Genomic DNA, 20,364 nt, shown 5'->3' on the forward strand with positions numbered 1-20,364 from the left:
ACAAACCAATGTGCTTAGCAATAGCCTTCATTCTATGTATATGCCTGCTTATTAGGGCTTTGCCCCCCCCCCAAGCGGCATTATTACAAAGTCAGCTTATTGCCCCCAACAATCTGGGTCCTCATTTTACCTACCTCGGAAGGATGGAAGGCTGAGTAAAATGCCATCACTAGTAAAATTAGAAAATGTACCAGCTGGATTAGCATCAAAGTAAAGTTAGCGACGCGGTGGCTCAGTGGGTTAGGACGCTGAGCTTGTCGATCGGAAGGTCGGCAGTTTGGCGGGTCGAATCCCGAGTGCCGCGTAACAGAGTGAGCGCCTGTTACTCGTCCCAGCTTCTGCCAACCTAGCAGTTCGAAAGCACGTAAAAATGCAAGTAGAAAAATAGGGACCACTCCGGTGGGAAGGTAACAGCGTTCCGTGCGCCTTTGGCGTCTAGTCATGCCGGCCACATGACCACGGAGATGTCCTCGGACAAGCGCTGGCTCTTCGGCTTTGAAACGGAGATGAGCACCGGCCCCTAGAGTCGGAAACGACTAGCACGCATGTGTGGGGGAACCTTTACCTTACCTAAAGTTAGCGAAAAATTAAGAGTTATTGTCATGCTTTTCAATAATTGCAGAAACAGAGCATTTCAGCTATCATATATTTGTAAGCAAATAGTTCAAAAAGATTAAGCATTCTTAGTAGCTTTGGAATATTGACTGCCACTTGGAAAAAAATATTCATAAAACTGATGGAATAATAGGTCATCTATATACATTCCAAAACAGAAATACTGAGATGTAATAGATGAATTTACACTAAAATACTGTAATACACACAAAGTATAAATTTGATAAACACAATTCAATATGGGAATGTCATTTTTATATTTTTCAAATCTCCAGTTTAATGATTATGGTGAATAATGCACCAAACTCTTTATCACTTTCATTAGGAGGCAACGAATCCAGTTTTCCCTTGTGGCTCAAATCCTTGGTGACAATATGTTGCTGTGTTAATGACTGCTACGTTCAGAATTTGGCCATTTCTGTACTGCTAGAAGTTATCAACCATTCCCAGTCACTGGCCTTGGTTATTGAAGACAGAATTAAGCGATATAAAATTCCTGGGCAAAACCCCTTCTTTGGAAGACTGCAGATGGTCACAGTTCCTCCTATTGCTCCTGGAATCCTAAAGCTAATTTCAGAAAAAACTGATTTCTATCAGGTGCTGTGTTTTTTTTCCCCCACTTAAGACATTTGTGCATATGAGACAATGGAACATTTAGAACTCATGTTGTTGTCATTATTATTACTTGAAGATAGCGAATAGCATTTCTTGTTACTTTCCTTACTTAAACTAAGCCAACAAATAACAGAGCCACTTAAGCAGGCGTGAGGATAACCAGTTAAACCAGTACTCTTTCCCTACATGTTTGCCTTTAACATCATGGTTGCTCACATGTTTAGCAAATAGTATCACATTTATAGTTGCCTTACAACATGTCTTCTCATCCTTCATTAAGGGTCTTATAAAATGACATTTTGTACCAAAATTGTAATCCCTAATTACTATCCAAAACCAATGGCATAATAACAACTCTGATCACAAATTTGATCAGCAACCAATTCAAGTAGAAAACTATTGAGTACTAAGGAGCTACGATTAAGTGTCTCTCCAGCCCAATTTAGATTTTTGTTGACATATTTCTTATTTATGCTAGTTTTTTTAGGTAACAGATGTACAGTAAGGTTGCAATTCAAGTTAGCACAATACATGTTAATTCATAGTCAGTAAAGGTAGTCAGGGCAACTTTGATAATGAAGTCAGCTGTGTTTTAGTATTCATGTTGTTGCTTGTATTAGCATAGGCTTCAATGAATTAGTTGATTGGCAATGAATATGGACAGAGAGGGGCTGAGTGGAGAACAGAGGTTTTCCAGGAATTGGTGACCAACATGGCACTGTTTTGCCAAAAATAATTGAGAATCACTAAACTAAAGGCCCTGTGTTAAAGTTGTTGAAGGAGCAGAAAGACAAATGGAGAGAAAACAGTAATTTACAATAATAGCATGTGATAGTGCAATCCAAGATAACCTACAATCAGTATTCTTTATTAAGGTAGCTAAGCATTGTAGTGTCCAGGATTGCAGATAGTAAGCAACTGTGAATAACTTCAATAGAAAATAAGTACATAAAGACTGTTCTTACCTTGTTTCTTCCCATGTTAATTGTGAAATGCATTCAAATTTCTGTATATCCATTGGAGAAAAATAATGCATTATATCGTAATACAATTTAATATAGAGTTAATGAAAATTAAGACCGAGATGTTTAATTAATATAGAACTTTCTGTATCCTATGTTAAATTTTCCTAAAATGGCTAATTTGATTTTTTTTTAAATTACAACAGAGAGTTGCTCAAGTGCTTTGGAATCAGCTAAACAAAGAGACACGAGAGCATCACAATACTTGTGTAGAATTGTTCTACCGTCTACATTGTCTAGCTCCATGTGCTAATATCTGTGAAGATATTATCTGTCATGCATTACTGGATCATGATAAAGTAAGGTTTGGTATTTTGCAATCCTGACCTAAATCAACTCTTCACAGTTTTACTTGAGCTTCTTTAGCAGTATGCCAAAGGCAAACTTCAAAATAGTTAAAGTTCTCCATGACATATGAATAATTATTATTTCTGTTATGTAAAATTATAATTCAGCAGTATTTTGAGGTCCTTAAGTTATATACCACTGTTATAGAAGATAGTACATGCTTAAATATAGGGCTATGTATTGGGGAAATTCCAACATCATAATCATAATTATATACATAGTTGTGGAAAACATGTGATGAACAAAACTGCATAAGAATTAGAATAATTAGAAAAACAAGGATAAAGTAATACTAGAGCATTTTAACTCCCAGGACAGACATGTCAAACACAAGGCCTGGGGGCCGGATCCGGCCCGCGAAGTGATTTCATGTGGCTCGCGAAGCCATCCTGGAAACAGTGAGGGAACGGCCCCTACTGCCTTGGCCCTGGCCCAGAGACCCTCCTTCTGCCAGAGACCCTCAGATCTGTCCCACTCCTGCCCAGGTCCCCATAGGCACCCTTGATGCGAATGATGTAGAGCTGGCCACGCCCACCCAGTAGGCCATACGCACTCTAGCCACGCCCACCCAGTAGGCTACGCCCACCGTGGCCATACCCACCCAGCCCCCTGAGGGCAACCACAATGCTGATGCAGCCCTCAATGAAATTGAGTTTGACACCCCTGCCCTAGGATATCACAGATCTCAAAGTAATGTTTTGGGAAAAAGAAGCATTAACACCATAACCAAGTAAGACATTACTGAACTCACATATCAGGCTATTTCAAAAAGTCTCAGCACAATGGCTTTATAACATACTACATTATTAATTGATAAGGTACATGTGATCTGTCTCACATACTGTATAACCTGCATCTATATAACCAGCCTATCTTTCCCTTCCTCTTTCGCACCTCATCATCCCAGTTTAAATCCTGTGTCAGTTTAACCACTCCATGCATCTGATGAAGTGAACTATAGTTCACAAAAACTTAAACCTGTTTAAAATTGTTTACTTATAAAAATTGTCCAAAAACGAAGAAATAATACACTCAATCATTCCTGATGTTAATAATATTTTCTTCCTAAGCCTCATTTCTCTGATCGGCAAAGATTAAAGAAGAATTACTTGTTTTACTGCTGCCATTTTAAATTTGACATTTTCTAAAAATATATTAATTTCCATTTTTATTTTTATGGAATTGTAAATATTGATTTGTTTAGCTATATATAGGAAAAAAACATAAGTATAATAAACGCTACTAAGAACTGCTTCCCATATCAACAAATTATTTCCGTGTTCTTTAATTATCATAAATGTTTGCAGATTTGAATGATAGAAATATGTGTATTTAAATATAGTACATTTAACTAATTTTTCTTTTATTTTGGATTTCCTTCCTGCAAGTGCATGAGACTGGAAGCACTGTTCAGATTCTCCATCTTGTGGCATTTGACTAGAGAAATTCAGGGCAGTAGAACTACATCCCACAGCAGATCTTTTGATAGGTATAACTATTTTGCATTGGTATATTTTAAAAAACTTTATTTAGTGCAATCAGTATAATGGAAATAGACTACTGATATAATCTCATGTTTGCACAAGGATGTTTATTTTCATTTCATTATTACAGTATTGGGTTTTGGTACTCTGTGTTGCAGTCTTCTCAGAACATTATTTATTGCTTTTTATGTATTTTAACTTATTGTTATAGTTCTTGGGCATCTTGTTTAATCTTTTTTAATTTTTGTATTCTTGTCTTTTAACATGTATTGCCCTGTTCACCGCCCTGAGTCCTTCGGGAGAAGGGCAGTATACAAATAAAATTATTATTATTATGATTATTATGATTATTATTATGATTATTATTATTATTATTATTATTATTATTATTATTATTATTATTATTATTATTATTATTATTATTATTAATCATTGATTCAGTAGTTTTGTTTCTATTTTTTTTCCCTGTAGATCCCTGTTTGTTGTCCTGGATAGTCTGAATTATTCAGATGGGGCAATTAGTGCTGCAGCACAGGGTTGGTTAATACGAGCACTCTCCCTTAACGATGTTACAAGAATTCTTGAACCTGCCCTTCTGCTTTTATTACATCCCAAGACCCACCGTGTCTCCCTTCACTGTATCAAGCAGAAAAACTCAGCAGGTAAGGTTATATTTAGGAAAACTCATATTGGATCCAGCCAAGATACCATCTAGCCTAGAGTGTCTCTTTCCCAAGATGATCATTCAGATACATCTGGGAAGAATACAAACAGCAGTTCTCCTTTTGCTTCTCTCTGCCAATTAGTTAATGTATTTTAGTGGGATATTTTCTTTGAACTAGAATTTTATTTAACGAGCAAAGATAATATTACTTATAGATCATGCTAACTAATTTAATGCTTTTTCAAATTATTTTAGTTGATGGCTATCACCATTTCTTGGTCTATAGAATGTTATAGCTTACAGAGAAGAGCAACAAAGATGATTGGGGGACTGGAGGCTAAAACATATAGGGAACGGTTGCTGGAATTGGGTATGTGTAGTTTAATGAAGAGAAGGGTGGGGGGTGACATGATAGCAGTGTTCCAATATCTCAGGGGCTGCCACAAAGCAAAGGGAGCCAAGCTATTCTCCAAAGCACCTGAAAGCAGGACAAGAAGCAGTGGATGGAAACTAGTCAAGGAGAGAAGCAACCTAGAACTAAGGAGAAACTTCCTGACAGTTAGAACAATTAACCAGTGGAACAACCTGCCTCCAGAAGTGGTGAATGCTCCAACACTGGAAGTTTTTAAGAAGAGACTGGCTAGCCATTTGTCTGAAATGGTATAGGGTTTCCTGCCTGAGCAGGGGGTTGGACTAGATGACCTCCAAGGTCCCTTCCAACTTATGATGATGATGATGATGTTGATGATGATGATGTCTCCTATATGTACTGATAACCTCACTTAAACAACTTATTTATATTTTTTAAAAAGCATTGCCCATATCACCATTAGTACAATATATTTCTTCCTAAAGAGAGCAAAAAAACCCTTTAATTTTCTTGAAATGAAAGTGCTGCAAGTCCTTAATAATAAGCTTCACCCCATGAAATGATTCGAAAAGTTACAATTACACATTTCAGATTTGACCAAGTAACTGTTTGTGTATGTGTGTGTACGCAATATGTATGAGAAGCATTATGATAGTGGTAATTCTGTTTTCAGTCTCTCTCCTCCTCAGCATGGTATTTTCCTTTTGCATTGCTGCTATATGAGTGTTTGTGTATGTATGTGCCTGTATTTATAAAGCATACTTATTTTAAATTATATGTTCTTTTTAGAAGACATATCTCTATGGTATAGAAAGAAAACCGTCTTTCAGGAATCAGTGAAGTCTCGAGACCTGTGTGAAAGCAGTTCTGAAGAAACTTTGCCACTGAGCCAATTCACAGTTGTGGACAGAGAAGCTATATGGGCTGAAGTTGAAAAAGAGCCAGAGAAATCTCTATTAAAAAATGAACTCTTTGTAAACAAACCTTCTCTGTATGCTGAATCACTGCTAGAAATGGGCAAAGATGAGAGCGAACACACTGAATCTGCTGATACCAGTACTGAGCCTGTGGACAGTGATAATACTTCATCATTTTCACCTTCTCTTGAACAGCAAGATCTGAACCGTGAGGAGAATAATAGTGCCTCAACAGATGGCAGAAACAGTATGAAGCGTACTGGTTCTTCTAATGTTTATCCCGCTGATAGTTCAAAATCGAGTGCTATGATAAACTTAGTACGTACCGATTCTGATAGAACCCGGGCATCAGAATCTCTCTCAAGTGATGATGAAATGGATTTGGAGCTTCAAACACTTATAACATCTAGATTACTAAAGCAACAGAAAGAAAAACAGGAGATGGTTGAAGCTCTCTTTAAACATGTTCTCTTATACATACAACCGTATGATTCAAAAAGGGTTCTGTATGCATTTTCTGTGCTTGAAGGAGTGCTTAAAACAAATCCTAAAGAGTTTATTGAAGCTGTAGCAAGTACAAACATGGATACAAGTTCCACAGCTCATTTGAATTTAATCTACAATCTATTAGCTCGCCACCAGGAATCACTTGTGGGACAGAGCTTTTATGGCAAACTTCAAATTCAGTCACCAACAATGTGTCCCCATTCATTATTAATAGAATTGTTAATGTATCTATGTTTAAGTTTCCTGCGTTCTTATTATCCCTGTTATCTGAAGGTGACTCATAAAGATGTGCTTGGCAATAGAGATGTCCAGGTGAAAAGTGTTGAAGTATTGATCAGAATGGTGACTCAGCTGACAACAATGGCCAAATCAACAGAAAACAAGAATGTAGAATTCATACGCAACTTGCTTGGAAGATGCAAAATTCAAGAATTTGTCATTCTTTCTCTCTCTGCTTCTATGTATGTTAGTCAGAAATGCTATGAATGTATGTTAGCTAATAAGTCTAATGGTTTAAGTGAGCACTATATCCTTGAGGAATGTCTTATCAACTTTGGTCATGATCAGATCTGGAGTGAACAGCCTTTACAAATTGAATTACTTAAACTTCTGCAAGTGCTAATAGTGTTGGAGCACCATCTTGGGCAGACTCAAGAGGAACAGGAAAATCAGCCAGCCCTGTCTAAGGAATGGCAGAGGGCTCTTAGTTTTCAGGAAGCTATCAGTGCTGTACAATATGTGCATCCACACCCTATAACTTCTCAGGGGTTATTTGTGTCTGCAGTAGTTCGAGGCTTGCAGCCAGAATACGGCTATGGTATGCATCCATCTTGGGTAGGCTTGGTTACGTACTCTCTGCCATACTTTGGGAAATCTTTAGGATGGACAGTAGCCCCATTTATTGTACAGATATGCAAGAATCTGGATGAGCTTGTCAACCAATATGAGCATGAAGTGCTGAAGATGTCAACTAAAATGTCAGCAAGGTAGGGAATACTACTTGTTCTCTATGTTTTGCTACTTTAGGCTTTTGATGGTATGAAATACTCCACATTTTCAAAGTAAAAAGTTAATATCTACAGTGTGCTTGGGGTTTTTTTCTGTAGACAAGAACAGTATAAGAAGTAGGAATATGTTTGTATACTTTCTATTATGTGTCTTAACACATTATCATCTAGGGTGACTAGTGGCAATGAATGCTCATGTAGAGTTTTTGCTAATGATTAAGCTTGAGGTACCAGGAATTTGGTATTGAGAGCCTTTGGCCTATAAAGCAGAGGTCCCCAACCTTTGGGGCACGAGGGACCGGTTCCTCGGAGAGAGGTTTTTTCATGGACCAGAGAGTGTGTGGTTTTGTGTGCTGCCTGCATCTCACAGATGGAGCTTTGCTTGTTTGTGTGGCCCGGTTACTGGCATGCCGCGACCTGGTACTGGTCCACTGACCAGGGGTTGGTGACCCCTGCTATAAAGCATATGCTTTACTATTGCATAGTTCCTTTCCTTTCCCGAATTAGGTGGTTCCATCAAAAGGAGTATGTAGATTAGGAAAAAAATATCATTTCTTTTATTTGTGGTAGATTTGTCCTCTACCGAACATTCTGCTTTTGCTTTCCCCTGCCCCTAACGTTTTAGGGGAAACTTTTAGTTATATGTTTGTTTTTATGTTTTTATGGATAAATGATTCTTGGCTAAATAGCCATAGCACATATTCTTTCTGAAAAAAGAGTAAATAAAAATGTATGGCTAATAGACAGTTACTTATTGAAACTTTCTTTCCTAAAGCATAAATTATAAAAGAGAGAACATTACACCAGATTATCCTTTAACTCTTTTGGAAGGACTTACAACGATTGGCCATTTTTGTCTTCTGGATCATCCAAACCATGCCAGAAAGGTACGTGTATGCAACCAAATCATTCTTATAGTAAGATTTGGGGGAGCAAGAATGGTAAAGAAAACCATTTTTTTATATTACTGATTTTTTTTTTGTTCTAGTCACCTTTCAATGCTGATCCAGCAAGTCTAAGAAATGCTAGGAATGCCATTTTGGAAGAGTTTCCTCGAATCATTAACACCATGTCTCTCCTCTGGAATGTCATTAAAAAGGAAGATTCTCAAAAAAGACCATCTGATTTCCTAGGCGTAAAAGGCTGTTCATCAATTTATTTCAAAGCAACAAAAGTATGAATATTTCTCTAAGCTTTAATCTATAGGTGCGATTGGAGCATAAGATGATAATATTTTGTAATGTGCAATTTTTTACAGATAGTATGGAAGTTATTAACAGCTTTTCTAAAAGATTGCATTTTGAAATTTAAACCATTAGTGTAAAATCAAACAATTACATTTTCTATTGTTTCAATTTTTCCAGTTTTATTTTGCTAATATTAATTACATGTAAACAGATACTTTTTCAACAGCCATAAAGAACAAACCATAGCTTTGTTCACCACAATTTCATCCAGTTCAGGGTCAGAATCCCTGAAATGTACAAACAAGGAAGGAACAAAAATATGATTAGTGTATTTTTATTTTTTAAACAGATATTAAAGAATAAAATCCTAGACTTCTTGAATCCCCTCACTGGACAACTTGGTGTGCAACTAATAGCTGCAACAGCAGCAGTTTGGAGCAGCAAAAAACCTCATAAATATCAAACAAAGGTAAAAGAATGCAAAAGTCCAGTGGATCATTCTGGGAAGGTCTAATGCAGCTTGTGTGTGTTGAATGTTTCTCATTCCTATAGAAAATTCTAAAAAATATATGAGTAATAGTGTCTTTTTCTTTCTTTCAGATGCCTCCTAAAGCTAATACATCACAGCTAATATTGGTTGACCTTGTTTGTGCTCTCAACACTCTGAAGACTGACATTATACTGCAGCTAATAAAAGAAGTTGTAAAGAAACCTTCTCAAATTAAAGGCGAAGAGGTAGAAGGATGTTTAATGGAACAGTGTAACTCATCTAAAATGATGAACTAATATTTACTTGGGGTTTTTTTATGCAGGCAGAGAAAGCAGGATTTTTCATTAAAAGCTACATTTCTTAAAATGTTTTGAGTGTTAACTGCTCGTATTTATACAGATCGTTTACACAGCTAGTTCTCGACTTACAGCCACAATTAAGCCAAACATTTCTATTGCTAAGCAAGGTAATTAGTAAATGATTTTTCCCCGTTTTATCACCTCTTTTGTCACAGTTGTTAAGGGAATCACTGCAGTTGTTCACTGAATCACATGGTTAAGCAAATCTGGCTTCCCCTATTGACTTTCCTCGTCAGAAGCCAGCTGGGAAGATTACGGATGTTGATCCCATGATCCTGGGACAGTGCAGCTGTCATAAATACATGCCAGTTGCCAAGGGACCATGGAGATAGTGCAGTGGTCATAAGTGTGAAAAATAGTCATAAGTCCCTTTTTTCAATGCCATTGTAACTTTGAACAGTCACCATGCAAATGGTCGTAAGTCGAGGGCTATCTGTAATATAATGTACTATATTTTCTTTCCCAGAAATCTGCTCTAGTGGATATCCCAGTGCTTCACTTCTGCAATGCTTTCATTCAAAGGTAAATAGGCTTCCTCGCACATATTTCAGCTATTAAGACATGCATATGCCCTCCTATAGAATTTTTATTCCTGGTAGTGCAAGGACAGAAAAATATTTCAATTAAAATAGCTGCAAATGTGTTAAGATATAATCTCCATGACATTTCTTATTATGATTTATTACAATGCAATGCAGCATCTTAGATTGTTATTCTAGAAAAGATTTTTTTTTTAAAAAAAATCACCAGTCCTAGTCATCATCGTCATAATTACGTAACAGTTGTATTAAAAAGAAACACTGGCAAATCTTGTGTACTTTAATGGTTTGGAGATACACTTACATATGCATACATATTCATTATTTGTAACTCAAAGCAATAACAAGTAAACGTAGTTGTTTTTTTAATTAGCCTCTTCTGCAAATCTGTATACTTCCTTCAATATTTTCTAACTGAAATATACCGTAATCCTCCCACTCTCAGGCTTCCAGTTTCAGCCCTGCAGGAGAACTTCCAGTCATTATTAGGTGTGTTTAAGGAATCTGTGCAATTGAATTTAGCACCACCTGGTCATTTTTTGCTTCTCAGGTATGACAGTAGCAATCACTTTGGTACATGGGCTAATAATCACAATTGATCATTTTGCTGAGTTTTGTTTATTTTTCTGCAGTACTCTGAATGACTTTGTGACAAGAACTCCAAGCCAGGAGAATAAAAAGAATCAAAAAGACTTGCAGGTACTCCGCAGCATCTTTTGAATCTCTGCATTTGGATTTGGAACTGTGTACATGTGTAAATTAGTAGGTCATTTACTAACCATGCAACAAATTTTGCAAGCAAACTAAAAGTATATGAAAGATCAGTAATTAATCTCTCATGCTATGGATGAGATTCAACTATAATGCTGAAACAGTTGCGTAAAAAAAAATTTTTTTTATTGAATTGTTCCCAATTTCAGAATGTCATCTAAAACTTGTCTGTTTTCCCAGACCTTCAAGCAAAATGATGGTTGTAGATTGTTTTATTGTAATTCAGAGTCTTCTGAATTATTATTTTTATTATTTTTTTCTTTTCATTGTTCTTACTTTTTTAACATAAGTTATCCAGGATCATCTAGAATTGGGCAACGTCTAATTGATATGAATAACTGGAATTTTTCAGAATTTAGTAAATCTGTGCGCAGTCTGTTGGCTCTAGCGTGCACACTTCTGAGACAACTGTCTCAAACAAACAATACTGAAGTCCACAAAAGAACAGCAAACTATTCAAGGAAAAGTTGTTGGGTTTTTTCCACCGTTGCATATTATCTATTTCTGTGGATTGCTTTTCCTTCACAGTCTGTTTGCCTTTCAGGATGTAACTCAGAAAATATTGGAAGCAGTGGGAAACATTGCAGCTTCTTCTCTAGAACAAACTAGCTGGCTTAGCAGGAATCTGGAAGTGAAAGCTCAGTCTCAGATCTCTTTAGAAGACTCCAGTGTGGAAAATAATCTGCAGGGTAAGTAAACCAGAAGTTGCATTAGTTAACAATCAAAGTATGGAAGACAAGTTTTAAATATATATTTTTAAAACTTGTGGCTCAGTGGGTTAGGACGCTGAGCTTGTCGATCAGAAGGTCGGCAGTTTGGCGGGTCGAATCCTGAGTGCTGCATAGCAGAGTGAGCACCTGTTACTCATCCCAGCTTCTGCCAACCTAGCAGTTCGAAAGCACGTAAAAATGCAAGTAGAAAAATAGGGACCACTACGGTGGGAAGGTAACAGCGTTCCGTGCGCCTTTGGCGTCTAGTCATGCCGGCCACATGACCACGGAGACGTCCTCGGACAAGCGCTGGCTCTTCGGCTTTGAAATGGAGATGAGCACAAGCCCCTAGAGTCCGAAACGACTAGCACGCATGTGCGGGGGAACTGTTCTGTACCAGCCTGCTACCGGCCCTGCAGAAAAAGCAGGGACAACCCCTTTACAAACGGCAAGAGGCTGGAATAAAGCCTGCCAAATTTATTAACATAAAACAGAGCAAAACAAGACACCAACCATGAAATGAGCTATGAAACAGGAATTATTCAAGCGGTTGCCTTCAGCAAACCAGCCCTCCCACACATTCCCCTTTTATACAGTTCAGGGCGTGGCTTCTCTCTGCCTCCTTCCGAGGTGCCCCATTGCCTTCCTCTGTTTACTCCTGATTGACTGCCTCCTGCGTCGGGCGTCCTTGAACAGGGCCAGCTGTGGGTCATCTTCATCCACGCTGTCAGGCTCACACAGCTGGGTCTCCGTCGTGACCAGGTGGGAGGGGCCTGGCTGAGGGCTCTCATCAGCAAGCTCTCCAATCCCCTCAGCAAGCTCTTCAACACCCCCCTCCTCCTCTGAGTCATCCGACCCAACTGCCGAACCCACAGGCTGACCCTGAATCACAACAGGAACCTTTACCTTTACTATATAACATTTAAGCTAAATGTTTGATGAAATGTAGCTTTTAATAGTAGCATATACCAGGCTACTGCCTGCCACGTACTTTTTAAATCATAAAATGGGGGAAAGCAGCAGCATCTGAGAGAGAGAGAGAGAATTGAAGCAGACACAAAACTATCTGAAACTGAGCCGGCCAGTATTTAAAAGTATTAAGATATTTTTCACATAATTCAAACATCCCTGATAACTTTCCAAACCCGGTTTTCTCAGGGTGTCCAGTCATTTACTCTGAATGTTTTTGCTCATGTCATAAAAATACATGTTTAAGGTATCTGCTTTTTGCAAAACCTCTAATGAGGTTCCTGAATTGCCATTAGTTGTGCCTTAAAAGAGCATTTTGCATCAAGATTTAAAAGTCTCCAAGGTAGCTTTCAGGCCATTCAAAATTATAACAGTCCGTACAGATAACTGTCAACCTTCATTTGAACATAACCAATAAAGTAAAACCTATGGTCTTGATTTCAGTATTATATTTGTTTTAGTTATTAGGATCAGTGATATGATTCAGAAGCTGAAAAACCTATCCCATCTAAGTCTCCACCAGCCTCTAAAAAATAGCTGAAGAGAATACACGTGGGAGGCAACTGTAGGCTAAATCACCTGATGTAGTCCTCCTAGCTTGACAAGTTCTGAGCTTAGCAACATGTTGCAAATTACAAAGACAAAAGCAAAGGAAATCATGATTTATTTACGTTTTTACACGTTGCATATTTAGACTAGATGCTTTAGGCAACAAAAGGATTTTCAGTTTGTGTAAGATTTATTTCATTTCCTATGGAAATTACCAACATGTATGGCAAGGCTACATTTTACAAATATATCGGTTTCAACATTGTAATTACTATAATTTTTAAAGTAATGTTCTAAAACAAAATAAAATAAAATAAAGGGAAACCCAATGCTGTCGTGTCCACAGATCATTCCACAGTGTCATCTGTGGTGTCTGCCTCTGCTCCATCCATATACAGTGTTCAAGCTCTAACTCTCCTTGCAGAGGTGAGTCTCACTTTTTTGTTATTGTAGTTGTTAGCTGAGCACTTCTATAATTGCTGCTTTTTGTGTATGCGTTTGTGTGAGCACAGATGAAGGTTTTGCATGCCTCTTTAACTCCCTTGCGATTAGCGTAAAGTGCTTGGCTTTTCTGAACCTTGCAGTACAAATGCATGACACAGCAAAATCAAAGGTGCTATATTATCCCTAACTATAGCACACAATAAAAGTTGGGGATATTCTGAATTTTCAGTATATTTTTTCTACCTAGAAACATGTCCTGTTTGTTTTGGTAGGTTCTTGCTTCTCTCCTGGATATGGTTTATCAAAGTGATGAAAAAGAAAGAGCAGTCCCATTAATCTCACGCTTGCTCTACTATGTGTTTCCTTACTTACGCAATCACAGGTAAATATCCATTTCTCCTTGGATTATATATATGTAATTATATAAAGTACATTTTCTTAGATCAGCCCAATTCTAGGTAGTTCACAGTTAACAACCACAAATTCAGTGACCGTTCGAAGGTACAATGGGGCTAAACAAGTAGTTGTTACAACTAATAATAATCTGGGCAGTTGGCAACTGTCTTTCACTTATGACATGCAGAAGATTATCCCTCCATTGTCTAACACTGAAAATGTACTTGATAATAAATAAAATTGGCGTTCTTTTATAACATCAGGTATCTACCACCACCTATGGCAGTTTCCTTCAGCCCAGTTATATAATCAGTCCTATTCCTCACAACACAGCTTAAACCATTCCAATAATGTTACTCTGTAATATGCTACTAAACTGAATTTTAATTTAGTTTAATTTAGGTTTCTATTTGCACGCACGGTGTATTACTAAAAATTGAAAACCAAGTATAGTATAATAGTATAGTGGGAATACTATCTGGTCAGCACTGAAGAATTTAGTATGTGGAGATATGCTGTGTAAGAATTGTCTATGTTTATGTGATCTGCTCATTTTATTCCTGTGTCTTTACAGTGCCTATAATCTTCCTAGTTTCCATGCTAGTACTCAGTTGTTAAGTTCCTTAAGTGGCTACGCCTATACCAAACGAGCATGGAAGAAAGATGTTTTAGACCTATTTATGGATCCTGCTTTTTTTCAGATGGATACTTCATGCATTCAGTAAGATAAATATTTAAAAGCGTGTGACATGTTTTTGACAACTAACTGGCAAATTGCAACAGGTTAAAGTTGAGTTGTAATTCTAAGGTGCACTTGGAATCAATGCCAGTTAATTAAAATTCATTAGCCTTCATTAAAGGAATTAAAGGAATATGACATCACTGTGCAAAGAAAAAAATCTTAATACTATTTTCATGCTCTGTTTTTTCTGAAGCATGATTTTAAAGAAATCCAAGATTCAATATGTAAGTTTAAATAGAATTCTTGTGGCAACTGAAATTGAACACATTTATTATAGCATAAATTTGTGGATTATAGTGCACAAAAGAGTGTTTTATGAGAAACATATTAGTCTTTAATGTGCCACAAGAATCTTGGATGATTTTGTTGCAAAAAGGAAATATAATTACCCTCCTCTAAATAGTGATTAAAATGATATGTCAAAAAAAGAAGTCAACTTTATAGAACATCAGTTATAAACTTTGAGTCATCTTATGACTTATCTTAAGCTTTTATGACTTGTCATAAATGAAAAGCATATGCACCAGGTTTCATACACCCACTATGCAACATATTTGCAGAATTTTCATGGGGTGTCATTTTTACACTTGTTTAACAAACAATGATACATGGTCTCCATTTCAATTACACCAAACTGCTTTTTTTTCCAGCTGGCGAACCATTATCGATCACCTGCTTACACATGAAAAAACTATGTTTAAAGATTTGATGAGTAAGCATTTTCCCATAACTGTTACCGAGTTAAATGCTAGAAAATATAGAATACAAATAGAGAATGGAAAAATCAAGAAAGCTATTTATTTGTTCATGTAGTAGATTTTATATAATTCTAATGCCAAAGTTTTTGTCAATTTACATTCAGAAAAAGTTGAAAACTAAATGCCACTAACAATATAAAGCACGAATAAAGTTAATAGCCTGGACAATATGCATTTGAAGACATTGAAAAGTTAAATTTTGTAGTTAGGACCCTAACTATGAAAGATCAGTACAAACAACTCGTTGGATATACACAGTGGCTGCAGTAGCAATAAGTAGAAATATTTCAGTTATATTTTTAAGTTTAGAGAAAAAGAATCCTACTTTTCTGGTTTATCAGTTAAAAATATTTGAAGTTCTGTAAATGTCAGTAGATTGATGTCATAATAGCTGATCTGTAAACATTAGCTTTAGTTGGTCTGATAGTTTACTACAAGATGTAAGCAAGTAGCTCAAGAGAATAGGTTGCATATAAAGGGCAGTTTAGTACCATATGATTCATATGTTTCTGTTATAATTCTGATCCTTGTACCAGCTAAGACAATTCTTGAGATAGATATATTAACATCCATTTTTTTAATTGTAGATATGCAGAGTAGTTCCTTAAAACTTTTTCCAAGTTTTGAACAAAAGGCAATGTTGTTAAAGCGTCAAGCCTTTGCTGTTTTCAGTGGTGAAATTGATCAATATCATCTTTATCTTCCTTTGATACAAGGTGAGTGATAATTTGTTTATGTTATAGATAAAGGATGTAATATAACTTATAACATTAACTAAAAAGGATAAAATATTTTTAGAATGAAATTTTAAAAGGCTATAAGCAACAGTTTCTGTATATATGGCTGTGGAAGTGTGGAATTCATTATTTTAATAACTAATTCAAGCACACATTCCAACTTGATGCTTTTTGATAATGCAATTTTGACTCGCATTATCCTAGCCATCATGGTAAGTGCAACATGTCTTGTAGACAGGAATTACCAAAAAATGTAATATTATCCCCAGATTCAAAATCCACTAAAGTTATAAATTGATTTCCTTTTTAATGAGTGAAATAAGTATTTGACCCTTTCACAAAACACGACTTAGTAATTGGTGGCAAAACCCTTGTTGGCAATCACAGAGGTCAGACATTTCTTGTAGTTGGCCACCAGGTTTGTTTACATCTCAGGAGGGATTTTGTCCCACTCCTCTTTGCAGATCCTCTCCAAGTCATTAAGGTTTTGAAACTCACATTTGGCAGCTCGAACTTTCAGCTCCCTCCACAGATTTTCTATGGGATTAAGGTCTGGAGCCTGTGCATGTGCTTTCTTGAGCAGGGGGACCTAGCGGGCACTTGCAGGATTTCAGTCCTTCATGCCGTAGTGTGTTACCAATTGTTTTCTTGGTGACTATGGTCCCAGCTGCCTTGAGATCAGTGACAAAATCCTCCCATGTAGTTCTAGGCTGATTCCTCACCATTGTCATGATCATTGAAACTCCACAAGGTGAGATCTTCCATGAAGCCCTAGACCGAGGGAGATTGACAGTTATTTTGTGTTTCTTCCATTTGCGAATAATCGCACCAGCTGTTGTCACCTTCTGGCCAAGCGGCTTGGCAACAGTCTCATAGCCATTCCAATCTTGTGTAGGTCTACAATCTTGTCCCTGACATCCTTGGACAGCTCTTTGGTCTTGGCCATGGTGGAGAGTTTGGAATCTGATTGATTGATTGATTGCTTCTGTGGACAGATGTCTTTTTTAGAGGTAACAAGCTGAGATTAGGAGCACTCCCTTTAAGAGAGTGCTCCTAATCTCAGCTTTTTACCTGTATAAAAGACACCTGGGAGGAAGAAATCTTGCTGATTGATAGGGGATCAAATACTTATTTCACTCATTAAAATGCAAATCAATTTATATCTTTTTTGAAATGCATTTTTCTGGATTTTTTGTTGTTATTTTAACGCTCACTGTTAAAATAAACCTACCATTAAAATTATAGTCATATGGTCATTTATTTGTCAGTGGGCAAAATCAGCAGGGGATCAAATATTTTTTTTCCTCACTGTATCAAGATTCTACTTTACTCACACAAATACACAGATATATTCATTTTCCTCCATAAATAAAAAGGACAGGCTTCTATCCAATGTTAGGGTTAGGGAGATAATTTACATTTGCAGTTCTAGGATAGGCTAACTACATTCAATTCACTACTGACTTAACATTGTTAGTTAAACTGTAGAGTCATGGCCATTACTCAATAAATATTACAACTTTTGTTTGTGTATCACTTGGTAACACAATGACATCATCTGGGCCTTTCATTAAGACACAGAAAATGTACTGTGTTGGACAGGTGTAGGCAGGCAAAAATGTGGGTGGGAATGACAAAACATGCATCATGAAACAAAACCATAACTCACACAACTTCATGAGACATGGGCATGTAAAGACAAATTTTGAATAACTTCCTTGTACAGATCTTATCGTTCTGAAGTAATCTTTGCTTCCTCTGGATTACTATGCCCCTGATGCTCTAGTTTTGCTTACATAATTCTGCATCTTCATCAAGATTATCAATTTGAATCCCTAAGCTGAGTTATAATTGATTCTTCTGGCAACTTCAATTTTGTTGACATACTTACTGTCAGCTCTATTCACAATTCCTTCTTTCTCTTAGCCTGAGAGAGTTTTGATCTTAAAAAGTTTCAGTACTGGTTTGAAAAGAAAGGTGAGATACAAACTAACTAATAAATCTGATGGTAACCAAACAAACCACTTACATTTCAGTACTTTTCTATTCAGTACACATAATGGTTTTAATTAGGTAGAAATTATTATTATTTACAAGTATTAAGTTTTAATACTTGAGTTTTTAATAGTCTGGATAATCTTTCTGTATTTCAGTAAGCCATCATGAGTTAACATTCAACAACGTATAAAATAGATTACATTGTTAACTTGCCCTCTTTTTTTTTTCTTTCTCTGTTGTAATTTTTTTTCTAAGAGCGATTGACCGACAACCTACGTGTTGGACACACTTCTTCAGTAGCTGCCCAGATGTTTCTTTTTTTCAGGGTACTTTTATTGAGAATTTCCCCTCAACACCTAACCTCTTTATGGCCAATCATGGTGACAGAATTGGTAAGTAATAATTAGTAGCAGAATGATAATAATAGTAGAATGAGTGATATTTGAAAGAAAGAAATATTTACTAATACATTTTTCTCTTTTCTCCTCCATTTCTCTGGTCATCTAGATTCAAACGTTTATACAGTTAGAGGAAATTCTAATGGCTGAACCAGCAAAGTAAGTTTTTTTCCCCCAATAAACTTAACAAAAAACAGATAAAATAAGCAATCTGATCTTAATAGTTAATAATGAGGATTGAAAATAGTTCTGTTATTTTAGAATTAAACTACAGTTCAGAAGTAGTAGAATACAGGCCATGCAGACAAATAATACACCACACACAAAAAAACAATATCCAATGCTCAGTTTCTGGATCTAGACTTTAGGAGGTATCAAGTAATGGGAAAGAAATCTTGTTCAAGAGCTTCTTGCAGGCAGAACTGGCTCAGGTAGAAAAATGGGCTGCCCTGGTATCAGGTGGCATTTCACATTCTAGGTCTTATTCTTAGAGTTCACCCAAACTTTGCACCAATAAAGGAAGATATTTGTACGTGCACTTCTCAGTACAGTGGATTATTATTTTATACGTACATTTTATTTTTTTACCTTTTTTGTAATTTATTAATTCAAACACCTGATAATTGGCATCTCGCCATTTGAATACTCATCCAGGAACACTGACTTTAAAATGACTTCAAGATTCTCCCCAGGATATTAAATAGCACTTTTCTGCCTGCAAAGAATCTTTTTGAGAGGTTGCTAATACGCAGCAGTTAGGGCCAGTGGAACAATTCTATTACTAGCCCCCCTTGAAATTATATGGAATATAATATTTGTACCCATTTTGTTGGTTGGTTTGGAAAAGAAAGGAATGTTAAATTTAAAATAGAAATGGTATTTTTTAATGGAAATGTCTTAGCTGCATTAGCTAAGTTCCAGTAAAATTAAGTTTCAGCGGTCTCGTCTTTTCAAAATTCCAGATGCATTTGAATTTGTACTCTTGTATGAAAGGGTTTAATTAATTGTTCAGTTAGTTTTCACATTTAAAAAAAAGTCACCAGGTTTGTTCTGCAGTCTTTATTATTTTTTTTTATGGATCTTACAGAAACAACAAGAAAATGAACAGACAGAAAGCACCATCAAATGGCAGTGCTGGGTTACTTGGTGACATACACCAGAATGAATTAACCTTGTATTTATCAGCCTGTAAATTTTTAGACACGGCACTTTCTTTTCCACCTGACAAGATGCAGTTGTTTCAGATGTAAGCTTTATATTTTTATTCTTGGCAAAATAGTAGAGCATTTGTGGGTTATCTCAGTGTGATCTGACTGCGCTTCTCTTTCTGCTGGATAGCTATACCACTTCATTAGTTTATCAAATCTAATATTTTTCTGTCACTTTCAGAATCTGGTGAAACATGTGCACCTTAAATATATATTTAAATGCATAAAATAAAATTTATAGATACAGATTATATTGCAAGAGAATTCACCTAAGATCAAAAATAACAAATATGTAATATAGCAATATATATGTGGAAATAAAGTTGTATTTTTTCTTCTTCTTCACGTTTGTAGCATTTGCAGAATTTCTGGTTTATAAAACGAAGGCAAAAATTGTTCCTATGGGACTAAAATGACAAAAGTAACAAACATATGTAGGCAAATTTAAACAGCATTTAGGTTTAAAGATTGTGTGCTGTGTCCCAAATGAGATAACCAGCGTTTTGGAAATGAATACTTTTTCCTGTTAATCCATATGATCAAAAAATAAAGCCATGTTA

At 36.3% G+C, this 20,364-nt stretch overlaps 1 protein-coding gene across 3 annotated transcripts in view; it reads left to right on the top strand.

Moving 5' to 3' along the window:
* DOP1B (DOP1 leucine zipper like protein B) overlaps positions 1-20,364 on the top strand; it is a 52,169-nt gene that overhangs the window by 26,485 nt on the left and 5,320 nt on the right. For 2 of the 3 annotated variants that reach the window (XM_081327314.1, XM_081327316.1), the window contains 21 exons: positions 941-1,212; positions 2,399-2,551; positions 3,989-4,089; positions 4,556-4,746; positions 5,908-7,528; positions 8,325-8,436; positions 8,538-8,723; positions 9,086-9,205; positions 9,337-9,471; positions 10,052-10,107; positions 10,570-10,674; positions 10,757-10,823; positions 11,440-11,584; positions 13,470-13,549; positions 13,840-13,949; positions 14,538-14,684; positions 15,356-15,417; positions 16,051-16,179; positions 18,454-18,590; positions 18,706-18,755; positions 19,684-19,842. In XM_081327314.1, the coding sequence (XP_081183440.1) occupies positions 941-1,212; positions 2,399-2,551; positions 3,989-4,089; positions 4,556-4,746; positions 5,908-7,528; positions 8,325-8,436; positions 8,538-8,723; positions 9,086-9,205; positions 9,337-9,471; positions 10,052-10,107; positions 10,570-10,674; positions 10,757-10,823; positions 11,440-11,584; positions 13,470-13,549; positions 13,840-13,949; positions 14,538-14,684; positions 15,356-15,417; positions 16,051-16,179; positions 18,454-18,590; positions 18,706-18,755; positions 19,684-19,842 (4,138 nt within the window). The remainder of the gene's footprint in view (positions 1-940; positions 1,213-2,398; positions 2,552-3,988; positions 4,090-4,555; positions 4,747-5,907; positions 7,529-8,324; positions 8,437-8,537; positions 8,724-9,085; positions 9,206-9,336; positions 9,472-10,051; positions 10,108-10,569; positions 10,675-10,756; positions 10,824-11,439; positions 11,585-13,469; positions 13,550-13,839; positions 13,950-14,537; positions 14,685-15,355; positions 15,418-16,050; positions 16,180-18,453; positions 18,591-18,705; positions 18,756-19,683; positions 19,843-20,364) is intronic. The other variant, XM_081327315.1, reaches the window with a different exon arrangement.

Source organism: Vipera berus (assembly GCF_964194415.1).
Source record: "Vipera berus genome assembly, chromosome: 4".
NCBI classification, from domain to species: Eukaryota; Metazoa; Chordata; class Lepidosauria; order Squamata; family Viperidae; genus Vipera; species Vipera berus.